The sequence below is a fragment of the Mustela putorius genome, unplaced genomic scaffold, assembly GCF_011764305.1.
Source record: "Mustela putorius furo isolate JIRA1106 unplaced genomic scaffold, ASM1176430v1.1 tig00004007_pilon_pilon_pilon, whole genome shotgun sequence".
In the NCBI taxonomy this organism is placed as follows: Eukaryota; Metazoa; Chordata; class Mammalia; order Carnivora; family Mustelidae; genus Mustela; species Mustela putorius.
The window spans coordinates 7,209,784-7,222,979 of NW_025422145.1; the positions used below are offsets into that span (position 1 = coordinate 7,209,784).

At 39.4% G+C, this 13,196-nt stretch overlaps 2 protein-coding genes across 4 annotated transcripts in view; one reads left to right on the forward strand and one right to left on the reverse strand.

Annotated features, from left to right (window-relative positions):
- GRIN2A (glutamate ionotropic receptor NMDA type subunit 2A) overlaps positions 1–13,196 on the forward strand; it is a 600,982-nt gene that overhangs the window by 18,626 nt on the left and 569,160 nt on the right. The window lies entirely within an intron of this gene.
- The window catches only part of ATF7IP2 (activating transcription factor 7 interacting protein 2), a 53,973-nt gene that overhangs the window by 1,710 nt on the left and 39,067 nt on the right, over positions 1–13,196 (reverse strand). For all 3 annotated transcript variants that reach the window (XM_045072217.1, XM_045072218.1, XM_045072216.1), the window contains 3 exons: positions 10,168–10,241; positions 9,009–9,070; positions 8,363–8,432 (listed from right to left, as the gene is read on the reverse strand). In XM_045072217.1, coding sequence (XP_044928152.1) covers positions 8,363–8,432; positions 9,009–9,070; positions 10,168–10,241 — 206 coding nt within the window. The remainder of the gene's footprint in view (positions 1–8,362; positions 8,433–9,008; positions 9,071–10,167; positions 10,242–13,196) is intronic.

The window sequence follows — 13,196 nt, forward strand, 5'->3', positions numbered from 1 at the left end:
GGTGGTAATTAAATGTGAACTAAAATCATAAAACCGTGAAATAAGATAAACTTCTGATAAAAGTTTAAGACCCAGGACACCTGGGGGGCTCAGTCGGTTAAGCCTCTGCCTTCAGTTCAGGTCATGATCCCAGAGTCCAGGGATCGAGGCCAGCATCGGGCTCTCTGCTCAGTGCCGAGCCTGCTTCTCCCTTTCTCTTTGCCCCTCCTCCTGCTTGTGCGCATGTTCTCTCTCTCTCAGTAAATAAAAAAAACCTTAAAATAAAACTTCAAGGGGCTCCTGGGTGGCTCAGTGGGTTAAAGCCTCTGCCTTTGGCTCGGGTCGTGATCCCGGGGTCCTGGGATGGAGCCCCGCATCGGGCTCTCTGCTCAGCGGGGAGCCTGCTTCCTCCTCTCTCTCTCTGCCTGCCTGTCTGCCTACTTGTGATCTCTGTCTGTCAAATAAGTAAATAAAATCTTTAAAAAAAAAAATGCTTCAAGGTGTCAAATACAGAGAATTTCCCTTTAATGTGACAAAAATTGCCCTAAGATAAACACATAAGACTTCCTAACTAGGAGAAACCATACATGGGAGAGGGATCATCGGGCAGCGTTCTCTGAGGTTCCTTGCACTCTCTTAGGTCAACAGGATGTTTGCCAACAGAGCCATTTACAACCCAGTATAAATACGAGACACATGGAAGACCTGGGAATTCAAACCAAGTATCAGGCAGTCTGGGGGTTAAAGGACTCTGTGTTTCTGAGGCTGTGTTAGCCTGGAGATCACATGCTCAGCTGACCTTGAACTACACAGGCTTGAACTGCGCGGGTCCACTTACATGCGGATGTTTTTCAGTACATGCAGTACAGTACTGGAAATCTATTTTTTCTTCCTCATGATTTTAAAAGCTCCCTTTATCATAAGAAAACGGCATAGAATACGTGTAACATACAAGACGGTGTTGACTGTTCATGTAGTCGGTGAAGTGTCTGGTCAGCAGTTGGCCGTTAGTAGTTAGGTCTGGGGAGGGAACAGTCACGGCATTTTTCAGCTGCATGTGGGGCTGGTGTCCTGTTATCATGCCCACACTGCTCAGGGTCAGCGGTAAACCGTGGACCGCGGTAAGGAGGGGGTTCAGACAGGAGGATGGAGTCAGGAGAGGCAGTGCGGGCAAGAAAGGAAAGGGAAGAAGAGGAAGTGCGGGCTACGGGGAAGGAAGAGGGTGTAAGCAGCTGTTAAGAATGGTCTGAAAACAACCAAGGAGAGGCTACCTCTGGGAGGTGATAAGAAATGGGGCCTCCTGGCACAAAGTAGTAGGGCTAGGGAGCTGAAACATTCCTGAGTTGGAGCACGTCTATGAAGCGTCAAAACCATTTTGATCTACGGTGTGTGCAATGGTAGAACTGATTAATATACCCTCTGAATCTCCCCCAACAAAATTTCTCTTGTTTGTATTTTTCTTCTGACAAGCATAATCGAGATTCTGCCTTGTGTTTGCAAGTCATTTCATTAGTCAGTTTATTTGCCGGTGGTAAAAGAATCTGTTGGAGCTGTAAGGACCTTCTGGTACAGATACGCCACAACCCATTTATCCATTTATCGGCTGATGGATGTTTGCACTCTTTGCAGTTTGGGACCATTATGAATCCAGTCGCCGTGGCAGTGGCGTAGAAGTCTGTGGACATACAGGCTGTCATTCCTCGTGGGGGACTAGCTAAGACTGCAATGACCGTGTCTCATGGTTGAGGGTACAGTGAGCGTCTGGAGGAACTGCTGAGCCACTTCCGAAGTGGTTACCATGTTACGTTCCTACCGTCAAAGCACCAGAATGCCAGCTTGCTCCACAGCCAGCCAACACTTTGTGTATTTTCAGTTCTTTTCACTTGTAGGCATTCTAATAGCTATGTTTTGGTGTCTCTCTATTGTCTTCATTTTGCTCATGAGTAAGAAGGATGAGGATGATGGTTTCTTGTGCCTATTTGCCGTCCCCATGTCTTTGATAGCAAAGTATCGTCTACTTGCTTTAGGCTTAATCTGTCCTTTTTTTCTCCTAGCATCTTAAGATAGAAACTTAGATTGTTCATTTTAGACTTTCTCTTTTTTTCTACTATAAACATGTAATGCTAGTCATTTCCCTCTAAGTGCTGCCTTACCTACATCCCTCAAATGTTGCTGTTTTGCCATTTTCGTTTTGTTAAAAATATTTTTCAGTTTCTCTTTTGACTGCTTTAACTCATGGGTTATTTAGAAATGTGTCTAGCCTCCAAATACCTGGGGATGTTCTAGCTATTTCTGTTATTGACTGCTGATTTAATTCTGCTGTATCAGAGAGTATGCTCTGTAGGATAACTGTCCTTTTAAATATACTGGGACTAGAGGCGACCAGGAAGCTCAGTAGGGTAAGTGTCTGACTCTTGATTTCAGCTTAGGTCATAACCTCAGTCTTGACATTGAGCCCTGCAACGGATATCAGTGCTGTGAAGCCTGCTTAAAATTCTCTCCCTTTCCTTCTGCTCCTCCCCACCTCTGGCTCGCTTATACTCTAAACACACACACACACACACACACACACACACACACACAGACTAGTTTTGCAGTCCAGAACCCAACCTATCTTACTGCTCCTTTCCTGTGCATTTAATGTGAATGTGTACTCTGCTGTGGCTGGGTTGAGCAGTCTATAAATGTCAGTTAGGTTCAGTTGGGTTGGTAGTGTTGCTCGGGTTTTACACCTTCTATTTCTGTCTACATGCCCTATCAATCACCAAGAAGGGAGTGACGGAACCTCCAATTATAACTGTTTATTTTTTAATCATTTCATCCTATCAGTTTTTGCATCAGGAATTTTGAAATTCTACAATAACATGCCTACACATGTAGGTTTCCTTGGGTCTTCCTGATGAAATGGCTTCTTTATCATTATGAAATAGGTTTTTCTATTATTAATTTCAGAGGTAGAACTTAGTCATTCTTCAGTTGCATGTAACATCCAGTGCTCATCACATCACGTGCCCTCCTCCATTCCCATCACCCCGTTATCCCTTCCCCGCACCCACCTCCCTTCCAGCAACCCTCCGTTTTTTCCCTAGAGTTCAGTATCTCTTAGGGTTTGCCTCCTTCTCTATTTCCTCTTATTTTATTTTTCCTTCCCTTCCCCTCTGTTCATCTGTTTTGTTTCTTAAATTCCACATGAGTGAGATCGTATGGTATTTGTCTTTCTCTTACTTACTGCACTTAACATAATACTCTCTAAGTTCCATCCATGTCATTGCAAATGGCAAGGTTTCATTCTTTTTGATGGCCGAGTAATATTCCATTGTAGATATAGACCACATCTTCTCTACCATTCATCTGTGGAGGGACATCTCAGCTCTTTCCATAGTTGGTTATTGTGGACATTACTGCTATAAACATTGGTGTATGTGCACCCCCTTGAATCACTATGTTTGCTTCCTTCGGATAAATACCCCACAGTGCAATTGGTGGGTTGCAGGGTAGCTCCATTTTAAACTTTTTTCCAAGGTGGCCACAGAAGTTTGCATTTCCATCAACAGTGTTAAGAGGGTTCCCCTTTCTTTGCATCCTCACCAATATCTCTTGTTTCCCAACTTGTTCATTTTAGCTTTTCTGACCGGCGTGAGGTAGTATCTCATTGTGGTTTTGATTTGTATTTCCCTGATGCTGAGTGATGTGGAGCATTTTTTCATATGTCTCATGGCCACCTGAAATGGTCTTCTTTGCCTCTGGTACTGTTCCTTCTTCTGAAGGGTTTTATGATAATACAGTCACTCCAGCTTTGTCATGATGAGTGTTTGCACGCTTTTGCATAGTTGTCCTCTTCCCTCCTTTTAATTTTAACCTACCTGTATATTTATATTTAAAGGGCATCATATAATTATCATATAATTTGGTCTTGTTTTTTATCCAGTCCAACTATGTCTGCTTTTTCATGTTAGACCATTTATGGTTTTCTAATTATCAGTTTAGTTGGGCTTAAATCTACAGTCTTGCCTCTGTTCTCCATTAGCCTCATTTGTTCTTTGAATTTTCTTGTGGCTTCTCTTGGATTATGTAAAATATTCGCCATCCCCACGTCTTCTGTAGCAAAGTGTCGTCTGGATGTTCAACGAATGGCACCACCCAGGGGCCCCCCTTTTTGATAATGAAGGTTTGCCCACAACAACTTTTATATGAAAAAGTCTTAATTTTGTTTCCACTTTTGAATGATACTTGGTGGATATAGAATTTTAGGTTAAGGAATTTTTTTACCCTAGCCTTTCAGTGATGTCATTTGACTGACATTTGGTTTGCATCGTTCCAACTGAGAATACTGTGCATTCTTTGTTCTTCTCTATATTTTATGATATAAAACATTTTTTTCTTGAAAAACATTGTGTTTTGTTTTCTGTTCACTTTTAAGATTTTTCTTTTTATCACGGGTTTTCAGGAATGAATTATGGTATACCTTGATACGGTTTTCTTTGTATTTATCCTGCTTGGAACTTACTGTAGTTCTTAATTATGTGGGTTTGTACTTTTCATTAAATTTAGAAGACTTCTGACCATATGTGGATGTCGGACCACTTGATACCATGTCATAGTTCATTGAAAGTCTGATTCCTTTTTCTCAGTCTTTTTTTTTAAGGATTTAAGGTAGTTTCTTTCCAAACTATTTGGTCAGGTACTGTTTCCTCCAGTGTACCATTTTTTTCTCCTTCTTCTTTGTATAATATGCTATTTGTATTCCATCCACGGAACTTTAAGTGTTCTCTTTTTTAAAATTTGGTTCTATTTTGTATCTTTTATTCATATTATTTATATTATTCTTTCCTGTTCACTTCTTATCTTTGAGCATATTCCTTTCCTTTTTTTTTAACTTTAAAAATTTTATTATGTAATAATTTATTATATAATCTCTGCCTCCATTGTGGGGCTCAAACTCACAACCTCAAGATCAAGAGTTGCATGCTCTTCTGATTAAACCAGCTGGGTGCCCCACTTTGAGAATATTTCTATAAGTTCCTTCAAAGTCCTTGTCTGTTAATTCTGTCATCTCTGTCATTTCTAAGTTTATTTCTATTGACTGATTTTTCTCCTGGTTATGGATTCCATTTTTTGGTCTCTGTATCTCTCATGATTTCTTTTTTACTGAATGATGGATATTATAAACTTTTTTTTTTTTGTCAGAGAGAGTGAGCACAGGCAGACAGAGAGGCAGGCAGAGGCAGAGGGAGAAGCAGGCTTCCTGCTGAGCAAGGAGCCCGATGTGGGACTCGATCCCAGGACGCTGGGATCATGACCTGAGCTGAAGGCAGCCGCTTAACCAACTGAGCCACCCAGGTGTCCCAGGATATTATAAACTTTTAAAAAAGATTTTATTTATTTATTTGACAGAGAGAGATCACAAGTAGGCAGAGAGGCAGACAGGAGTGCGGAGGAAGCAGGCTCCCCGCCGAGCAGAGAACCCAATGCAGGGCTCGATCCCAGGACCATAGGATCACGACCTGAGCCGAAGGCAGAGGCTTAACCCACTGAGCCACCCAGGTGCCCCGGGTGTTATAAATTTTAAATAGTTGTGTGTTGAATTCCATTCTCTTCTTTTAACAGAACACAGTGGGCTTTATGTGATAAGCTATCAAGTTATAGTAGTTCAGCTCAATCCTTTCAAAGCTTTTTGGTTTTATTAGGGTAAGGCTACAGCTGCCTTTGTTCTAAGACGAGTTTATACCCAGATGGTCCGTAAGAAACTGTCACTACAGCTGTCACTGCAGCTGGTCAGAACTGAAACATTTCCCACCTCTGAGCATAAGGCTCTTTGGTCATTCTTTGCCAAGACTTACAGGGTTTCACCCTACTCATGTGTGGCTTAATGCTTCAGCAAGGACTCAAGAGGACTCTGTGCTAGAGTCCGGAGCCCTTTCTCTGAGTGGCTTCCTCATTCTGCCGCTGTAGTCTTCCCCTTCATTCTGGTGGCCTCAGCCTCTCCGAATGAGTCTCCGTCTCCTCACCTGGAATGGCAAGACGCCATCCTCTGCTTGGGAGTTCCTGCGCTGCACCACGGTCTAGGAGGAAAGCTGGCGCAGTCCGTACAGCTCATCTCACTCATCCCTCTCTAAGGGACTGTAGTCCTACACTGCAGTATCTGGCATTTTTTAAGAGTTAAGCCTGGGCCCTTGACTCCACCACTACTCTCTCTATATGCATTTATGACCTGTTTTGCATTACACTACTAACACTTCTTCTACTACATTCTTTTTAATGGCTAAATACTGTTATACTTTATGAATCTAATTAGTGCACTTAATCCTTCATTTCTAGAAATTTAAGGATTTCCAGACTTTTATTTTTCACAAACAGCACTGCCATGAGCATTTTCATACTTCTCTATATACTTAACTTCAGTTTCTTTAGGTAACTAGTCACAGAATTTTAGGGTCAAAGTCTTGCCTATTTGTAAAGCTTTTGATGTTGACAAAAGGTCTCCCAGAAAGATTTACACTCCCATTCACAGTATGTGAACTTACATTTCCTTTAAAACTCTTCAGTGGAAAATATGCATTAATTCAGTATTTTGGGGGGGAATGTATACTGTGTGTTAAGCATTGTGCTAAGAGGATGGAGACTTACAGATTAATAAAGCACTGACGCTGGCCGGAGAGAATGGAGTCCTTTCAGGAAGTGATAATGTAAAGAAACAAAGACAGAGCAATGCCATACAGCTATAATACAGGTGTGCCCCAAATACCAATGGTAAGGGGAGCCTGGAAGGAAAAGTCCAGCCCAAGAGTGTGAAGTGAATATGAAAAAATGAAGAGTAGGGTCATCAGACATACCCCAGGAGAATGGGGCAGACCCAAGAGTCAAAAGCGACTCATGTCTAGCTTGGGAAATTGGGTGAGCTGGTGATACCATTCATTAAGGCTGGGAATAATGGGAAACAGTCCAGGTTTGACCTGATACCTTTATTCAGAACTGGACACTCTACAAGATGAACAGATTCACATTATCATCAGTCGGCAGTACAGACGAGAAGGGTCCATCTGTCCAACTGCTAGATTTCAAACTGAAGCCCCCCCAACTTAGAGGTCTGACTTACTTTCTAAAGCACTGAATGAATCTGTGTTCTTTTTATTTTACTGTATCTCAAATCCTGTACCCTATGGTTTAGAAATGACTTAATAATCTTAATTAAAAAGTAACTGATTATTATAGGTTCCCAATTCATCTTTCAAATTTATATTTCTAATCTTTATCTTGGAACTGGAAATGGAAGGACTTTTTAATTCTATCATGGGGTACCTGGAGATTCCAATTGTTCTAACCTTTGGATCCCAGTTGAAAGGGGAGAAGGAACTGGCTATATATTTACTATGCTACTCCCCATTTTTAAATAGTACATAATTTTCTAATGCTTAAATAAGTTACATTCCCAGATTTTATTAAGAGTAACAAGAACATTCAAGTGCAGGGTGCCTGGGTGGCTCAGTTGGTTGAGCAACTGCCTTCGGCTCAGGTCATGATCCCGGAGTTCCAGGATCGAATCCTGCATCGGGCTCCCAGCTCCTTGGGGAGTCTGCTTCTCCCTCTGACCTTCTCCTCACTCATGCTCTCTCTCACTCATTTTCCCTCAAATAAATAAATAAAATCTTAAAAAAAACAAAACAAAACATTCAAGTGCAGTTATTAAGAGTTGAAACTTATTTGTAACTGATGACTAGCCCCAGATGACTACATTTTACTTCTTCCTGTTTAAATCTGAGAAAGAGGGCACTGCTGTCATTCTTCCTCTACCTTTCCATGCTCTGCCCTAATACCCTCTCACAGGGCTACTGATACCAAGAAGAAAGGTGTGTACTGGAAAAGAGATTCATAACAGCCCCAGACAACCCAGCTGTCTTTCAGCGAGTGAAAACATCAAACATTATACATCGCATTATGGAATACCAGTCGGCCATAAAAAGCAATACTACTGATAGGCAGCTGTGATGACCCGCAGGGGAATCACGCTAAGTAAAAGAAGTCAGTCTCAAAAAGATACATAATTGTATCATCACATTACACCCATGCATAATTGTAATTTGACTGTAGTGACCATTACGTGAATACATGATACAATTGCATAGAGCTATACACACACACTAACACACTAAAACAGACTTTATAAATGGGTCAAACGCTTTCTGGACTGTTACTTTCCCTCTCTCTTAAAAAGGAAAGACAGGGTGGGGGGGCAGGGACAGGGTGGCTGGGTTATGGACATTGGGGAGGGTATGTGCTATAGTGAGTGCTGTGAAATGTGTAAGCTTGATGATTCACAGACCTGTACCCCTGAGGCAAATTATATGTTAATTAAAAAAAAAATAAGGAAAGACAAATCCTTTACCTGTGTTGCAGTTTGATAGGGCTTCTTTCGTCAGATCAATCACAGAATCGAATTTCTTCTTCTCTACAGCCTGAAAAATTGTTAGAAAATGAAGATTTTGCCTCCATAGCAGAAAATATTCTTTTTAAAGGTTTTATTTATTTGACAGAGATCACAAGTAGGCAGAGAGGCAGGCAGAGAGAGAGGGGAAGCAGGCTCCCTGCTGAGCAGAGAGCTCGATGTGGGGCTCAATCCCAGGACCCCGGGATCAAGACCTGAGCCAAACAAAGGCAGAGGCTTAACCCACTGAGCCACCCAGGTGCCCTGCAGAAAATATTTTTAAAAAAGAAAACACTATAGCTTAATTGAACTCTATTATTAGGAGAGAGGGGCTGAGGAAATACTACGTGGTTTCTAAGAATATGACTAAGCAGATTCCGAGTTAGTTTGGTAAATAAGTAGGGTTGTGAAATATGTTTGTCACTAACTGTTTTAATATTTAAGCTAGACTGGAAATCTGGGTATGCTAACTAATCAGGCATTAATGTTACAGAGAATGAATGACAAAACTAAGTCACCACCCCCATCCCCACCAGGCAGCAACACTAAGTTCACAGAACTAACATACTCAGATGAACAACATTCAGAGACAAAATTTATTACTTACCGTAACTTCTGTTTTAGCACCAGGTGAAGTACTAGAATTTCCTGATTTGGTTCTTCCAGTATCTGAAAGAAAAATACCAACATTTGATAAATGTATTAAACTATTAGATATTTATGAACTTTGTAACATATGAATGCTCAGACACAATGAGGATGCACATTAACCATTTATTATTACATAATCACAAAAAAGGAACTCAGTTGACATGACCCATTCCAAAGACCGAGGAACCAATCCAAATAATAAAAAAATCTAATTTGGGTTCAAAAGATTTTGTCCTTCTGTAACTTTACAACTATTAGTAACTTTTTTGAAAATCCATCTGTAAATAGATATGGCATTTGAGGAAACAGACTTGGAAAGAAATGTACATATTCTTTATTCACAGTACCTCTAGCCCAGACTCTGGAGATGACTGAGGAGAATTCAATTCAGAACCGGAGAAAACCTCAGATAAATGCTTACTGTCCCTTGTAAATATCTGATTCACAATCTGAATAGTCTGAGCCCTGGGGGCAACTGAGTGGCTGTGTAAGTGAAGGCAAAGCTTTCTGAAATCAAGATGCAAATACACTAAAATGTAAAACATGAAAAGGAAATGCGGAGTTTTGGAATGAGAATTTACAGGCCAAGAAGATAGCCATTTCAAGAGAAAGGAACTTTATTTGAGATCTGAGGGTAAAGATTTTTACCTAAGTTGAATAAGACAGCAACTCTAAAGAGGAACAACTCAAAAAACCAAAAAGTTAAAAAAAAAATCAAAGATGCTAAAGAATAGCCCAACTTTAAATCTTAAGATTAAAACAAAAAACCAAAAACCAAATCACTACCACCAACACATGCCAGGGCAAACAAATATTTCATATAATGAAATATATGAAAGGTTAAGTAGTTTTGTAACTTACAAATCTATTAAATACAGAAAACAAACAAAAGGCCATAAATTAAATAAAATCATGAGGTTAAAAAGAAACCTCAGTTAAATTAAGAAATCACTTATTTATTCAGATAATATTAATTATGGATATAAAAACATTTTTGAAAGTAGAATTAAAATTTTTATTTTATTGAAAGATAATATTCAGTTCTCCATTTTAATACAAATACTGATTTGAGGCTTTCTAATTTCATAGATCATATTTTAATCAACTTAAGATACCTGTTGGATTTGATGTATTTGGAGTTGTCAAATTAGGATTTTCCACAGAAATCAACATAACATCATCATTGTTACTAAAATGATAAAGAAAATTAAAAACAAAAATAAACTAAATATGCATTATCAGGCTGAAACATGCAATCAATGGTTAGAATTCTCTGACTTAACATTTCATAACTGACATGTTTAATCTAACAGTTGTGGCAGGAACTGGAGATAAAACCGAATACCCAAGAAACCCTGTGTGTTGCCAGTTACATGACCGTAGTGTCTAATAATGGATCCTTAAAACTTACCAAAGACCCATTTACAATGAATCCAAATATATAACCTATAAGTATATAATATACATAAATATACAATATATAAATGTCATTCTAGAACATATACTTGCCTTGATGAAAATGAAAAGTATAACTGAAAAAAACACCAGGAAGACACTTGGACATTTACAGATACAGGACTGTGACAAATAAGGCTATTAAGAAATTAGTCCTCGGGGCACCTGGGTGGCTCAGTGGGTTAAAGCCTCTGCCTTCAGCTCAGGTCATGATCCCAGGGTCCTGGGATCCAGTCCCACATCGGGCTCTTTGCTCAGCAGGGAGCCTGCTTCCCTCTCACTCTCTGCCTGACTCTCTGCCTACTTGTGATCTCTGTCAAATAAATAAATAAAATCTTAAAAAAAAAAAATTAGTCCTGCCACGATCCTACATTACATCACTGTAGTAAAAAAACTGGCCACACATTGACTAAACTGAAAAATATGGTAAATGACCCTCATCATGGTTATGACTTTGACTCCTCTTTCACGAGTTTGACCTTTACATCAAAATCTTTCTTAAGATCTTGACACATATTTCTTTGAGCCCATAAAATGTCTAAATGAATTTTCTATGCACAGTTATACCACTTTTTTTTATAGATTATTTTAATTTTCAGCTTTTGCATTTAGGTCTGTGTTCCATTTCAAATTATTTTTGTATATGGTGTGAGGTAAAGAGGGCAGGTTCACTTTTCCCCTCTGGCTATTCCTGTGGTAGCTGTTGACGGTCTCTTCTCCAATAAATTACCTTGGCCTCTTTGCTGAAACCCAACAGACGATATAGAATAGTCTCTAATCTGGCCACCAATTTATGGGCCTATCCTAAGACAACACCATTGTCTTAATTACTATAACTTTATAGAAATCTGAAACTTAGGTAATGTGTGTCTTCCAACTTTGTTCTTCTAAAACTGCTTTCATCTTCTAGGTCTTTTGCATTTCACTTAAGTTTTCAATCAGCTTGTTATTTTCTATAAAAAAAAAAAAGGCTGCCAGGAGTTTGAGTGAGACTGCAATAAATGTACAGAATGATTTGCGTGAAGTGACACTAATAATGAATTTGCCCTTATACTTACTGTCCCTAACCAGCCTTCCCACCAAAATCCTATAGCATGGTGGTATGCTTGTTATAAAGGATAAACCTACACTGACACATCATTATCACAATCGAAGTCCATAGCCTACAACACAGTTCACTCTTAGTGGTGTACATTCCATGCATTTTGACAATATATAATGATACATATCCATCATTACGGTATCACTCAGAATAGTTTCACAGCCCTAAAAATTCTTGTGCTCTGCCTATTCATCCCTACTCATCAGCCCTGGCAGTATTTGATCTTTTTACTGTCTCCATGTTTTTACCTTTCCTAGGATGTCATGTAGTTGGAATCACACAGTATATAGCCTTCTCAGACTGACTTCTTTCATTTAGTAATACGCATTTAAGTTTCCTCTGTTCTTTTCCTAGCTTCAAAGCTCATTTCTTTTTTAGTACAGAATAATATTCCTATTGTCTGAATGTAATGATTTATTTATCCATTCACCTACTGAAGGAGATCTTGGTTGCATCCACATTTTGGCAATTATGAATAAAATTGCATTGTATATGACTTTATTTTCCCTTCTCCACCTTCTTTTTTTAAAAGGTTTTATTTATTTGACAGACAGAGATCATAAGCAGGCAGAGTGGCAGACAGAGAGAGACAGGGTGGGGGGAAGCAGGCTCCCTGCCGAGCAGAGAGCCTGATGCGGGGCTTGATCCCAGGACTCTGGGATCATGACCTGAACTGAAGGCAGAGGCTTTAACCCACTGAGCCACCCAGGTGCCCCTTTATTTTCTCTTCTTAGTCTATCAATTATACTTCTTTTTTAGGTGGTTCCCTTAACGTCTGCAATATACATTTATAACTAATCCAAGTCCACTTTCAAATAATACTATACTGCTTCACAAGTAGTGGAAGTACCTTATAAAAACAAAATATTCCTAATTTTTTAGGAATTTCTGTTCCTTGTATCATTGCTGTTGTTCATTTCATTTAAACACACACACACACACACACACACACAGAGCTGCTATTATTTTGAACAAACTTGTCAAATCAAGAAAAGAAATGTATTTGTTTTACTTTCATTCATTCCTTCTCTGAAGATCTTGTCTTTATGTAAATCTGATTTTCTGACTTAACTTCCTTCTCTGTGAGGAATTTTTAACACTTCTTGGATGGCAGGTCTACAGGCAACAAATACCCTAAATTTTTGTTTGTCTGAGAAAGTGTATTTCTCCTTCACTTTTGAAGGACAGTGCCATAGATTACAGAATTCTAAGCTGGTGGTTTTGTTCTCTCAATACTTTAAAATATTTCACCTCCACCCTCTCCTTGCTTGCGTAGTTTCTAAGGAGAAGCTGGATGCAATTTTCACCTTTGCTCCACTATGGGTAAGGTGTTTTTCCCTCTGGCTTCTTTCATTTTCTGAATTTTAAATATCTTATGCCTAAATGTACTTTTTTGATATTTACCCTGCTTAGTGTTCTTTGAGCTTGGTATTAACATTAATTTGGGGGAAATTCTTAGTAATTATGGCTTCAAACAGTTTTTGTTCCTTTCTCTCTGCGCATCTGTACCCCTTCCCCTTCTGGTATTCCCATTATGCTTGTTATTTCCTTTGTAGTTTGTCCCACGTTCTTGTATTATTTTGCTGT